The 13,855-nt window shown below is 36.2% G+C and overlaps 1 protein-coding gene and 3 long non-coding RNA genes across 4 annotated transcripts; 2 read left to right on the top strand and 2 right to left on the bottom strand.

The window, feature by feature from the left end:
- The first annotated feature begins 1,899 nt into the window (after positions 1-1,899).
- LOC126590755 (NAC domain-containing protein 72-like) lies at positions 1,900-3,621 on the top strand. Its single transcript, XM_050256259.1, has 3 exons — positions 1,900-2,244; positions 2,357-2,625; positions 2,717-3,621. Exons 1-3 carry the CDS (start codon positions 2,064-2,066, stop codon positions 3,275-3,277), a joined length of 1,011 nt encoding a protein of 336 aa, XP_050112216.1. The 5' UTR covers positions 1,900-2,063; the 3' UTR covers positions 3,278-3,621.
- Positions 3,622-9,119: 5,498 nt separating this feature from the next.
- On the bottom strand, positions 9,120-10,558 carry LOC126588589 (uncharacterized). Its single transcript, XR_007611530.1, has 2 exons — positions 10,341-10,558; positions 9,120-9,955 (listed from the first exon to the last, which is right to left on the bottom strand). It is a non-coding gene; the product is annotated as an uncharacterized LOC126588589 (long non-coding RNA).
- A 16-nt stretch (positions 10,559-10,574) lies between these two features.
- On the top strand, positions 10,575-12,926 carry LOC126588591 (uncharacterized). Its single transcript, XR_007611532.1, has 2 exons — positions 10,575-12,361; positions 12,456-12,926. It is a non-coding gene; the product is annotated as an uncharacterized LOC126588591 (long non-coding RNA).
- LOC126588590 (uncharacterized) lies at positions 12,570-12,941 on the bottom strand. Its single transcript, XR_007611531.1, has 2 exons — positions 12,849-12,941; positions 12,570-12,706 (listed from the first exon to the last, which is right to left on the bottom strand). It is a non-coding gene; the product is annotated as an uncharacterized LOC126588590 (long non-coding RNA).
- Between the last annotated feature and the right edge of the window lie 914 nt (positions 12,942-13,855).

The raw sequence follows: 13,855 nt of genomic DNA, 5'->3' as shown, positions 1-13,855 counted from the left end.
TGAGTTGGAAATTAGAAAATGACATGGATAAAGATGGAAGCATCTTAATCAAAATTCAAAGCGTTTTAATTAGCGTTTTATTAAAGATTTGAAAACCCACAAATGTTTAATTAACAAGATGTAGAACGAGGGCACTTTTATCTAATTAATCCAAATCTAATTCACTTTTGCATTAAATGTTTCTTTTTCAATTTTAAAAATAGCTAACCAATATTAAGTGAAAGGACACCAGCAGATGATTAGGTATATAGTGAGCATACACTGAAGTCTAGGAAGTGATTAAAAATGCTCCCAAATTTATAGACTAAATTTGCAAACTAAGTAATGTATCACTAATAAGAAATAAGCACGTTAATCGTCAATTTTCATATTATTTCATTTATAAAATTTAACATACATTTAGTTTCCTTAGTATTACTTTTTTTTTTAATTTTCGATCATCGAATCAAATAAATCATAGAAATCATTATAAAAAGTTAACAAAAAAAAATTGTAAATATATGTAAGAGACAAAACATCATCTCTTCTACTTTTCAAAACTCCATCCTCACATAAACCACATGTCATATAATAATCTTAAACCTCCTCTACGTGCCCAAATATATGTTGTTATATGGCCACGTTTGCGATCACTATAAAATACCAAAGATGAAGAACAATCCAGTCCTCTCCACCCCTCAAATCTAGACCAACCCACATCATCAGTTTTAACAAATTGCCAATAATCATACATATGTTGAAAATGTTGGTGGGGTAGTGAATGCTCACAGTGATATTGAAAACCTTGGTAGATTTTTCAATGCCCACACAGATTGGATTTTCAACATTAGCAGATTAATGAAAACATTGGCAGTGTTGAGATGTGGAATTTGGAAATGAAGGATATCGTTTTTCAAAAGATGATATAACTATAAAAAAATTCTATAGTGTAACATACTTTGGAGTGCACTTAAAAATTCCTTGTTATAACAAATGTTATGATACTTCAAAGTGTCTATCATTTCAATGTTTTATCGTTAAATTTTCGTCTATAATTATGAATGGTGAATTAACAAGCAAAAGCTCTCAATGTTTTAACGGTTAAATTTCGTTATATGTTATGACTAATGATTTAGTGTTCAAAAATTTGGTAGTAGTATACTATAAAGAGAAATGCTAAATGACCCCTCTATAAATTTTCTGTCATACCTTACAGTTAAGGTTAAATTTTAGGAAGTTTTAATGAAAAATCCACGGTACTGTTCACTTTAACAAAAAATCATATTTTTACACTAAAAATCAAACCTGATACTATTCATTTTTTTACTTTATTTTATCCGTATCATTAAAACTCAAAATTTTTAAACCTTTTCATTATTTTTCCTCAAATTTTATGCCAAAATTATGTAACCCTTATTTCTCATGCCACCTCGACACCGCCACACCTCTTTTTCCTTGTCTTTCCCCATCAACCCTCCCATCTTTTGACAAAATACCAGCCTAACTCCCCTCCGATCTGTCCACGTGTTAGCGCGAGTCCCATGTTTTTCTGGCCGACGTGGGTTAAAGCCACGCGTGGAAAACGCCTCACACACCCTAGAAAAGCTGCGACCCTGGGCCCCCGCCTTTTCGCGCCAAAAAAAGGTTCCGGAAGATTTCGTTTACGCCCGACACGTGTCCGGTTACGGGATGAGTCACCGCGGTAATATTCGTGACGGTTCATGCACCGAACCCCCCAGGGCTACTCGTTATCGGATAAGGTCGATGCACGAATCCACGATTACGTCGAACTTCAGAGGGGCGCGTGGCAGTTTCTAAACGGGTGAGTACTCCAGTGGGCCCCAATCATCCGCAGCACGACAGAACGACCGTACATATCACCCCTTCCGTGCTCTGCTATATAAAACCGCCATATCTCGGAAACTGAAAAAAAAAATATTTTGGGAATTTGGAGCTCTGATACATTTACTCTCTCTCCTCTCTCCTCCAGTTTTATTTCAAATTCCTCTCTCTTCTGTTTCTTTCTCTCTCTCTCTAAAATCTTCCCGATTCAGTTTCGAGCTCTGAAATTTGTGACCAGAAAAATGGGTGTGCCGGAAACCGACCCACTGTCTCAGCTGAGCCTGCCGCCGGGGTTTCGATTCTATCCGACGGACGAGGAGCTTCTGGTTCAGTACCTCTGCCGCAAGGTTGCTGGGTACCAATTCAATCTGCAAATAATTGCTGAAATCGATCTCTACAAGTTCGATCCATGGGTTTTACCAAGTAAGAACCAAAACCCTCTTTTTTTTTTATATTACTGTTTTATCACACCAACCATTTCTTGAATTGATTAATTTGGTGCTAATTTGAACGGAATTTGATGTCGGTTTTGCAGGCAAAGCTATATTTGGTGAAAAAGAATGGTACTTTTTCAGTCCGAGGGACCGGAAATACCCAAATGGGTCGCGACCCAATCGGGTTGCCGGCACTGGGTACTGGAAGGCCACTGGAACTGATAAGGTCATAACAACTGAAGGTAAAAAAGTTGGTATTAAAAAAGCCCTTGTTTTCTATGTGGGCAAAGCCCCCAAAGGCATCAAGACCAATTGGATTATGCACGAGTATCGCCTCATCGAGCCCTCTCGCAAAAATGGCAGCTCCAAGGTAAATAATTTGTTGATGATTCAATCCCCGTTTTGTTTTTTATTTAATTTATTCGAGCGATATTTAATTGAATTCGAATTTTGGGTTACAGTTGGATGAATGGGTTTTGTGTCGTATTTACAAGAAGAGCACCAGCTCAGCAGCAGCGGCGGCAGCACAGAAGTCCGTAACGAGCGTTTCGGGCAAAGAGCACAGCAACGGCTCGTCGTCGCCATGCTCTTCTCAGCTCGACGACGGGCTCGAGTGGTTGCCGGATATCGATGACCGGTTCTTCACCCTGCCCCGGATAAACTCGCTCAAGACGCTGCAGCAGCAGGACAGCAAGCTTAATTTTCAGAATACGGGTTCCGGGAATTTCGACTGGGCAAGTCTCGCTGGGCTCAACTCGGCGGCTGAACTCGGTCTCAATAATCAGACTCAGCAAGGTCAGGGACAGGTGAATTTGAATTACAATGACAATGACATGTTTGTCCCTTCAATCCCATCTCTCTGCCACGTGGAATCCCGGCCGGAGAGGGTTGGGAAGACGGCGGAGGAGGAGGTGCAGAGCGGACTCAGAACCCAGCGGGTGGACAACTCGGGATTCATCCAGCAGAACTCTCAAAACTTTTGTAACCCGGTTCGGCCCGGCGGGTTCGGGCTTTGGCAGTGAAAAGTAAAAAGTGAAAAGTCAAACGGGTAGTGGAGAGGGAGTGCATTTCGGTTGAGAAATGAAGCAGGAGTGCATTTCTGTAAATACCTGGGATTCTTTGGGCTAACTTGTTGGGGTTGGATAACAAAAAAGTAGTCTGGGAAGGGTAGCGTGAAAAAGGTGGATGGAGATTTGTCGACCTTTTTGCCGGTTTCGGCCGCAGATTCAATGAACGCAAAAGTTAGATCCGTTGTACAACAACTTAATCTAAGATAGAATGTCATTTCCAGTTGTCAGAGATAGAATGCCATTCGTGTGAAATAATATTGAAAAGTCAAATTCTAATAGTGATTATTCTCACCAAATAGAGTAATGCTCTAATTTTTTTGGCTGAAATTTTAAATTTAAGCATTATTGAAGAATGAATTTAATTTAATTTTTTTAAAGTAACTTTTCAATTATGTAACTATCTGAATTTAATTTAAAAATAATTAGATTGAGTGCAACTAAAATCACCCCATTGTCTTATTTTCCTATTCACCTTTTAATAAAAATGTTAATCACATAATTATCCTTTTTGTAAAAAAATTTTAAATCCACATTTATGAATGAAAAATTTTATTTGAACTCATGTAACCTATCTTTACATCCAGTTTACTCACTACACCCATATTATTTTTAATTAAACTATCAATATCTTTTTAAATCCAAATTTATTACCTAAACTACCCTCACAAACTCAATTCAATATGTAAATTTATCTTTGCACCCATGATATTAACTTACTAAATTTGGGTTCTTTCCGAGTTTTCTGATTGCGGTGACGACGAAGTCCCCTTTCTCCCTCTCTCCTCTTGCTTTCTCCTCTTCATTTAATATTGGAGCTTCGTCATCTCTTAGAATCTGCTCCCCTAAGCTTACAAGAATGGAGTAAGCAAATGAAATCTCATCTGCTCCTTTCTTTTTCGTGGAGCATGATGCAGCAACAAATATTGATCATGTAACAAATAAAAGAGCAGGCTGAGATTTGCACCTGAAGAACCAAAAAATGAGTGTTTCTTTGACAGCAATGGCCTTCAATTTTCACGAGGACCAGACGGAAGACAGTCCCTACTCGTGGGATAAGAGAAAGGATTTATGCATAAGCGTCGTTACCAACTATTATCCTATGATTCTGTGTACCCAGCAAAGTAAATATTTTCTTCTGCTTTCCTTTCATTTGTTGCTATTTTCACCATGGATCTTGCTTGTTTTTTGGTTGTATCATGGTAAGAGTTTGATTATTGGGTTTTGGGTTCGTTGATACAATTTTGTTTTATTGTTAAATTCATTTTGTATTTTATGGTAATAATGCAATAGGGTAAAAAAGACACTTCTCATTTAAAATTTAAGCTGGGTGTAGAAAGAGGTTGCATGGGTTCAAATAAAATTTCCCTTTATGAATTCGTTATAACTTTAATTAAATAAACTAAAAGAGAATAAAGAAAAACTAAAATTAACAAAAGTAAAAATAAATCCATCCTCCCCCCAAATCATTCATGATGGACCGACCACTACTAAGTCCCTAATCATCCATTACCCTCCCCGGCAACAAACACCACCCTACTCTCGCTTTCAATTCTGGTACTAGCACCTCCATCCTCTTCTCTTTTTCCTCATTAACGAACAACGACGACAATCCAAATTTTAAAATCAAAGAAGACCCAATTCTAGTTGGAATAAATCGATTTAGAGCAATCTGCCTATGTATTGGAAAACTCCCCCGCTCTGTTCCTTCCCCTTTGGTTTCTCTATCTTTCCAAAGGAGATGCCGCCAAGCAGGGTCAAAGGTTTTGGTTTTTGATGGGGTTGGGAGGAGCTTCTAGTGCGGCTAGGGTAGTGGCAATTTAGGAAGAATGAAGTTTTTTTTTTTTAATACATATTAATATTATTCTTTAAAAAATTAGACATTAGAGGTTATTTTAAGAATAATGGTGGGTGGATAGATAATTTTTTAATTTTTTTAATTTTTATGGTGGGTGAAATTAATTATAATGTGGGTGTAGAAATAGGACAATGGGGTGGGTCTATCATCACTCATTAGATTTCAATAAATATTTAAGTTACAACGCTACCATTATGAAACTCTTGGAACACTGTAAAATAGAAAACACATGAAATTATTTTTTTAATTATTTTAACCATTCGGTTTAAATTTGGACCGTTAGATTTTATTTTTATATTGCTAGATTTGATCATATTATATTTTAGCCGTTAGATTTAGTGAATTTATAAATATAAAATTAAAAAAAAGTACACATTGGTGGCCCAACCCACTAACTTAGAATGGAATTCAGGATTAAATTTGCCTCAAAATGAGGCTTGGGTTAAAACTCATATTTAGTTCAAGAGTTGGAGCTACGTTTAGAACCTAAAACTTGAGTAAATTTATACAAAAATTCGAGGCAGTTAGATTAGATGAGCCTTATCTCGTATCTGTGAACAAATTAGATCCTTTATAAATGTCAAATGAGGACAATACTATGGATTAAACAATACCTTAAAAAAGGACTATGCATAATGCAATTAAAACAAGCTTTGAAACATAATGTGGATTGAACTTTTTAATGCATTTTCATCCTTATCAGTTGTTTTGTTTATAGGTATCTCTGCATTCTGATTTCCAATTAGAGCAACTTTAGCGGTTTAATGTATTCGCATAGTTGTGTTTAGTGTAGTTAAAGTAGTGTGCTTTATTTTAATTTACCTAAAGTTAAATTTTTTTTTCCCCGTAATTTAGATGAATTTCCGAGTGCACTGCAGTATCATATAAGTTGAATATCAGAGTGCGCAATGAACGAGACTAACAAAATAATAGAAATATTATTAAACAACCGAGAATGCCGAAACGGCTACAAAACCCTAAGAGACTACATTGTGAATAATTTTAATTCTCAAACTAAATTACAAGCTCTATTTATAGAGCAATAAACCTAAGAAACCCTAATGCGTAAATGCCAAAAATACCCTACTACAAAATCAAACCAAATCTCTAATTAACATCCTAAATAAACTTAATAAATTCCAACACCACCCGTCAAACTCATGGCGGTACACGTCATGAGGTTGCCAACAAGCAGATGTGGATAGGCTCCGTTAGGCGGATAGACAGACAGACAGGCTCCGTAACGCGGACAAACAGACAGGCTCCGCAACGTGGACAGACAGACAGGCTCCGCAACGCGGACAGACAGACAGGCTCCGCAACGCGGACAGACAGACAGACAGACAGACAGGCAGGTATGCAAACTTGACTTGACTTGATTCTTGATTCTTGATGGCAAACTGGCAAACTGGTTCTTGATTCTTGACTATCTAGTGTTGAGAGTATGGAAAGAACCCATCACTAAACGGACGAGATTTCCATATCTCAATTGTAGTAACGAACGAACAAACACAACTATCACTCGAGTGGTCACAATTCCAAGTACTCGAATGACGGTCACAAAACAATCCCGTATAGGCCAACAACTCGTGTGAACCTAAAAACAAACTTAACCATTTTTTTCTTGTTGCCCGTGTGGACCTTAAACTAACAGCAAACAATTGTTTTTCTTTTTCCTTCTCTTTTTGCTTTTTTTTTTCTACCTTCCTTCCCATTATTCTTTCCTTCTTCTTTCATGCGAACAAACAGAATCTTTCTGTTTTCCTTTTTTTTTCTTCTGTGCAAACAATCAATACCAAATAACAAATCTAAAACGAAAACACAAACAGCGGAAGATGACGGAAACAAAACTGATACAAACAAATTGATACCAACGAGAACGGATTGAACCCTAAGGATCGAACCCGCTCTGATACCAAATTGAATATCAGAGTGCGCAATGAACGAGACTAACAAAATAATAGAAATATTATTAAACAACCGAGAATGCCGAAACGGCTACAAAACCCTAAGAGACTACATTGTGAATAATTTTAATTCTCAAACTAAATTACAAGCTCTATTTATAGAGCAATAAACCTAAGAAACCCTAATGCGTAAATGCCAAAAATACCCTACTACAAAATCAAACCAAATCTCTAATTAACTTCCTAAATAAACTTAATAAATTCCAACAATATCTCCATATATTTTTGCACGTAAATGTTCACGCCTCTGATAACCTCTTTTGCCGACTTGGCTTTCTTCTGGAAATCTGCCGCTTTCCCTCAAAAGTAAAACTAAAGCTTCGTTACTGTCGTAGTGTGATGTTTTTCTTCCATGCGGTGGACCGGACATGCAAGTTACATACAGGTGGCATTCCAATCAAACTTCTTGGTGCTTAGCAAAGGTAACACGTGTAGCAGCAATAAGAAAGCCAAGTGAGCCCTCTAGTTGCCTCTGGTTTAACTTGCCACGTTGAGACTTGGGGGCCCACCTCCTCATTGAATGAGGGTAACTTGTAGGGCAAGAGTTCCTAATCAGCAGAAGAAAGATACAACTTTTCGCAGTGCGTTATTCTTTACCAAACTCGGGCATCATTTTACCCACCCAAACCCAAGTGCCAAGCAGCACAGACACTACCTGTTCTCCAGATCCGAGCCACCAGTCAGGAAGCCACACCATCGATCGTTCGACTAGTCGACCCTCCTCATCAACCCTTCGAACCTTCGACCTGTTACCTTTCGAACCCTTTTACGCCCACCCCGATCTCTTCTTCCTCTAGTCCTCATAAATTAAAAACTGGTTTTTTCCTTATAATCTACGTGGGGAAAACAAATTGGATTAGTCGGCGCCACTCATGAGCTACATTAGCAAACTAAAGATTTTGATGGAATTCAAACTGAAGGACAATATTAATGCATGGTTGTTAAGTTGATGAATGACATTGGTCGAAATTGAGAGACCAAAATGAGGAGGGATTGTCAACGTTTTCTAATATAAAGGATTTTTAACGATGTAGTTTCTTTCGGGTGCAAAAAATGGCACAAACTCAAGAACTCAGCTATGCTTTGTGAACTTTCTGCACCAGTAGGCTTCTTTGTCCACCTAACGTCATTGAAGAATCATATAGAACATTTTATTTAAAATAGAAAACGTGAGTTCGATATACAATTCACTTCAAAGTAGGCAAGGAAGAGTAGACAAAGTTTGCCTATTCGATTGCCTATATTATTGGAGCAAGATTTTATTTATGTGACTCATCGAATCATGTTTGCCTACCACTGAACAAAGATGGACTAACTTGTGAAATCATGGAGTACCCTCTATCTATCTTGACATATGTTTTCAACTCCATTGAAGGTAATGATAAAAAGGAAACAGCATGAAAGCGATGATTAATCAAGGAATTCGTCAAGTTCTACGGCACGGCTAAGTCCTTGGTTACTTTGAAAGATTGGATATTTTCCAAGAGTGGCTGTTCTTAATTACTTTAGGATAATTCTCATCAGATGCTAATCAGATGCCTGCCAATATCCTCATCCGATAAAAAGGTGTCCACTTTATATTTGTATTGACCATTTGACCGTTGATTCCTTGATTCTTTGCTTGCACGTGTGGTCAACGTGACACCTTGACATTTCTATCTGTCGTCTTCCTTTTAATGCTTTTGATTCAAACCTATAAGTAGAACAATTTTAATCGTGCAAGTTTCTACAATATAGAGGAACTTGATGGCGTGTTTGTCTGTTGCATGGAAAAAATGACTGGGACCTGGTTTTGCTCTCCATGTATCTTACAAATAAACAAAACAAAAACAAAAAAGTTTAAAAAAAATGCAATGTATGCATATGCTTTTTGTGTGGGCCTAAATAAAAATAAATAAATAAATCTGTTATAAAGCTAAATTATTTTTAGGAAGCTTTAATGAAAAGGATTTGGATTAAATTTAACTTAACAAAAAAATCATCCTAAACTATTATTTAACCAAAAAGATTTCATATATTATCATAAGGACAAACTAACTTATATTAGGCCCTACAAACAGTAAAATATGCGGGCTAAATTAAAAAGCCCAACGTGCAATAATTTTTTTTTTTTACAGCCATGCCCCTGACAGAAACTTCATTCAGTCAGTCCAATTCCGTTAAATAAACTTTCCTTTATTTACAAGCATGCCACTACCTCATCAAAACCTAAATATCATTCTATCAGAAATAAATAATAATGGTCATAGTAGTGACCAACCAAAATCTACAAACGCACATGGAGAGAGAGAGAGAGAAAGAGAGAGAGAGAGAGAAACAATAACAGTTTCATAGAGCGAATGATAAGGATGGAAAGGAATGAATCACAACTCAGAAATAAAAATAAAAACAAATAAAAAATCAGAAGAAATTCATCGGCATTAGAGAATCAAATCGAATTGGAAGATCGCATTCCCAAGCAAGGAAGCTTCAAAAAAGTCACGCAATATGGCCGTATTGTCGTACGAAACGCCGTGATTCAGAGACCATTACCTCTTCAGCAAAAAATTGGGCCAAGGCAATTCGGCACCACCTACTTCTACAGCCACAAGTTCACCGACACCCAATTCGACTGCATGTCCATCCCCAAGCGCAAGCTCCTCTGCCAGGGGGACTACGACGACATCTAGAGGGAGATTCAGATCATGCACCACCTCTCCGAGCACCCAACCATCATCCAGATCAAGGGCACCTACGAGAACTCGGTGTCCGTGCACCTCGTCATGGAGATCAAGTCCGTCTCCTATAAGCCAAGTTAAGCTTCATTTCCTTCATTTACAGATCAAATCCACTTTTACACTATGTTTGAATGAAGAAGTTTAAGATTACTAAGGAATTTTAAAATGACAGAAATTGAAATGACAAGATTTTATTTTCAAGAATTTGTAAATTTTCTTGTTTGGTTAATCTAAAAGAACAATGGAATTGAATACTGAATTTGTTATTTTTAACCTCTAAATCATAGAAATTAGGAAATGACACATATTTACATAGAATTTGAACTTGGGAATTGAAGGTCTCAAATTCCAAGTTTTTTTTCTACGCGGAAATTCTAAATTTCCATGTTTATGAATCCAAACAAGGAAATTGATGCATGTTAATTTATAAATTATGACTTTTACCAAAATTCCAAGCTTATTTCCCTCATCCAAACATAGTGTTACTTGTTCTTTCTTTTTATTGGAATTGGAAATTGAAATGTTGGTCTGCCATTGATTTTGAAAATTTTAATGATAATTTATTAAACTATTTAATTTGCTGAATTGAATTTCTTGTGCCTTGTTGTGTACTCAATCATTAGGATTGCTTGATTTATACATACATACACATTGTTATTGGTTGAACAAACATAAACTCAGCGGCTCCACCTACGAGGGAGGGCAAAAGAGATATTTACCAAATATTGTATTTTTCTGAATGCCATGTTTGGAAGTTTCCAAATTTATTTAGAAATTTCTTCTACATTGCGCCTAGAGTCTTTTAGAACTATAAGAAATAATGTGTGTTTTCTTCACTTTCATAAATAGTGTATAATTTTGTAATAGTTCCATCAAAGTATGCATTACCTTTGGTTCAAATCCAGAATTAGTGTGAGTTATTTTGTTCTAGTTACAAAAATAGTGTTTAATTTGTTATTTTTCATAACTAGTGTGAGTTATTTTGGATTACTTTCAGAAATAGTATGTGTTATTGTGTTTTAGTTCTAGAAATAGTGTGAGTTATTTTGGTTCACTTTCAGAAATAGTGTAGGTTAAAATGTTGTATTTCCAAAAATAGTATGGGTTATTATGGTTTACTTTAAAAAATAATGTGGGTTATTTTGTTGTAGTCAAGAAATAGTGGTTCACTTGCAAAAATAGTGTGAGTTATTTTGTTATAGTTCAAGAAATAGTGTTTATTTTGCTCCTTACATAAACAATGTGTTACTTTGGTTCGGTTTCATAAATAGTGTGAGATTTTTGTTGTAGTTCCAAAAATAGTATGAGCTATTTTAGTTCAATTTCATAAATAGTGATAGTTTTTTGTTGTAATTCCAGAAATAGTATGAGCTATTTTGGTTCGGTTTCATAAATAGTGAGTTTTTTTGTTGTAGTTCCAAAAATAGTAAGAGTTATTTTAAATAATGTTGATTATTTTGCTGCAATTCTAGAAATAATGTTTATTTTGTCACCTTCCAAACACAGTGTGGGTTATTTTGATTCATTTCATTTACAGTGTTGTTTTACTCTTTTATGAAAAGGACTTGGACTAAGTCTATTTTAACCAAAAATCATGCTATAACTTTATTTAATGAAAAAAATTTAAATATTAATGAAAAACCCTTAAATTTTAATAAAAAGAAAAAAGAACTTAAATTTTAATAAAAATGGCACAATTTTAATATAAACAAATTAAAAAAAAAAAAAGATCTGACACGTGCTGGACCCGTGCGTCCATCACATACATTGTTTATGAAACTATACACTCTTTATGAAACTAGACTAAGAACTATTCACTATTTATGAAACATGATCAAGAACTAGACACTATTTATGAAACTGTACTACACTATTTATGAAACTGGATCCAATAACTACGCACTATTTATAAAACATGACCAAGAACTAGGCACTATTTATGAAACTTATTACACTATTTATAAAACTTACGACACTGTTTATGAAACGTACTACACTGTTTATGAAAAATTACAACACTATTTATGAAACTTACTACACTGTTTATGAAACTTAAAGATACTACACCTGTTTATGAAATTTAATGGTGCTACACCATTTGATGACTCTTCAGTTTGGCTGAAGAAAATCATTATAGATCCAGAGAGTCATCAATTTGTTTGAAGGCTATACCTTAGCAGACGAAGTTGCAATTTTGTTTGCAACTTTGCATATATATTCATACATGTTTCTCATCCTTTTGAAAAGGCATGTTACATCATACGTGGTGCATCAGACAAAAAGAATATGAAAACCCTATCTAAACAAGCAACATGCGGCATGACCGTGAGAATTATTTGTTTCGATCTATCCATTTACAAGCATCTTAATACGGTGATCATCTAATCATCCTATGTATGTGTTAATATAAAGAACAATGTAGTGATTATTCCATCATTCAATTGTACAGAATGTGAAAAGTGAGATTATGTTTAGCCATGTCAATGGAAGTAGGAGTGTGTTAAAATAAATAACAATGTAGTGACATTCCATCATTCAATTTTACTGAATGTGAAAAGCAAGATTATGTTTAACCGTGTCAATGAAAGTAGAATTGATCCATACGAAATATATCCATGGGTGTACAACTATAATTTTTCAAGATCAAAGGACTACATAGTCTACAACTTTCAGGTCCATATGCCACATCTTCTTCAGCCGTAGTCGTAAAACAAGAACATTAAATGATTTAATGAGTTCAAGTTATACTCTTACATGAACTTCAGAGCCAAGATTAACCAAAGTCCTAAGACTGGCCACACTATTTTTCTCCAAATTCTATACGTTCTTCCGCAAATCCGAGCTTTAATTTAAATAAAAGTCAAGAAAACACCTTCAACAACCAAAAATCACCAAATGGGATTGCATATCCAGATTGTCGAATTTAAAAAAAAAAAAAAATCACATTAATTAATCAAAATGAAAGAGGGAAATTGAAAGGATACTAAAATTTGTGTAGCTCGAACACCTTGTCTCTGCAAAACAAGAATCACTCCCCCCCCCCCCAAAAAAAAAAAACATAATTGTTCGTCGCAAGAATCTCCTGGCGGACGAGCACACAGCTCCCCTGGGAGAATGGCGTCGGTTGAGAGTATCTGTCATACTTCTGCTTTCTTCTCGGGCTCGCTCGGGCAAGCCTTTGTCGGGCAGATCTTGGTCGGGCAAGACACACTTCGGGCAAGGCTCGTCGGGCAGTTCTGAAAGAGAAGGACAGAGTTAATTTGAAAGGGTGCCTTTGTGGGGCCTTAGATGTAGGCCTTAAGGCTCACAATCAAGATTAACTTTGTCGTGCTCAGGCGTGCCACTGCCATCTTCAGTATGGCAGATGTTGAATGGGTGTTAAGCTTTGATTGAATATGTATACGCCCGAGAAACCAGTTTAGATATAACAGGTGCCTTTGTGAGGCCTTAGGTATAGGCCTTGAGGCTTCCTGTCAAACTAAACCAGCGCTTGGATGTATCATATTTGGTCTTTTATGGTTGCCAGAGTCTTATCACTATTATACTTTTGATTATCTGAATCCAAGAGGTAGGACGAACCCAAATGAGTGCCTTTGTAGGGCCTTAGGTATAGGCCTTGAGGCTTCCCATCAGAGTTAATCCTTATACTCGGACCAACTAGACCACAACATGAAATGAAGCTAAATAGATGCCTTCGTGGGGCCTTAGGTGTAGGCCTTGAGGCTTTCTATCAGAATTCACTCCCTGTTTAAGCATTTTCTACGAATCAAGATATAATAGCAACAAAACGGAGAAATAGATTGATTAATTGCGCCCCAAGTAACTTCGGACTTCTCGCTTATCAAGGATTGTCGTGGATGGGTTGAGTCCACATAGAGTTCTTTTTTATGCCTTGAGGCCAATGACTTTTAAACTGATCTTTAAATTACACGCCCGCCGGGCTTAAGACTTAGATCTGATTTGAACTCTGACACGATTCAGATCGGATCCA

Source organism: Malus sylvestris, chromosome 11, assembly GCF_916048215.2.
Source record: "Malus sylvestris chromosome 11, drMalSylv7.2, whole genome shotgun sequence".
NCBI classification, from domain to species: Eukaryota; Viridiplantae; Streptophyta; class Magnoliopsida; order Rosales; family Rosaceae; genus Malus; species Malus sylvestris.
Note: the sequence above shows the minus strand (reverse complement) of the source record. Positions and strands in the feature narration are given on the sequence as shown.

Excerpts from the sequence above, each read along its gene's own strand:
- LOC126590755 (XM_050256259.1), top strand. The coding sequence starts at position 2,064 with ATGGGTGTGCCGGAAACCGACCCACTGTCTCAGCTGAGCCTGCCGCCG. Across the intron at positions 2,245-2,356 it reads CGATCCATGGGTTTTACCAA|GCAAAGCTATATTTGGTGAA; the intron begins GTAAGAACCAAA and ends TCGGTTTTGCAG. Across the intron at positions 2,626-2,716 it reads GCAAAAATGGCAGCTCCAAG|TTGGATGAATGGGTTTTGTG; the intron begins GTAAATAATTTG and ends TTTGGGTTACAG.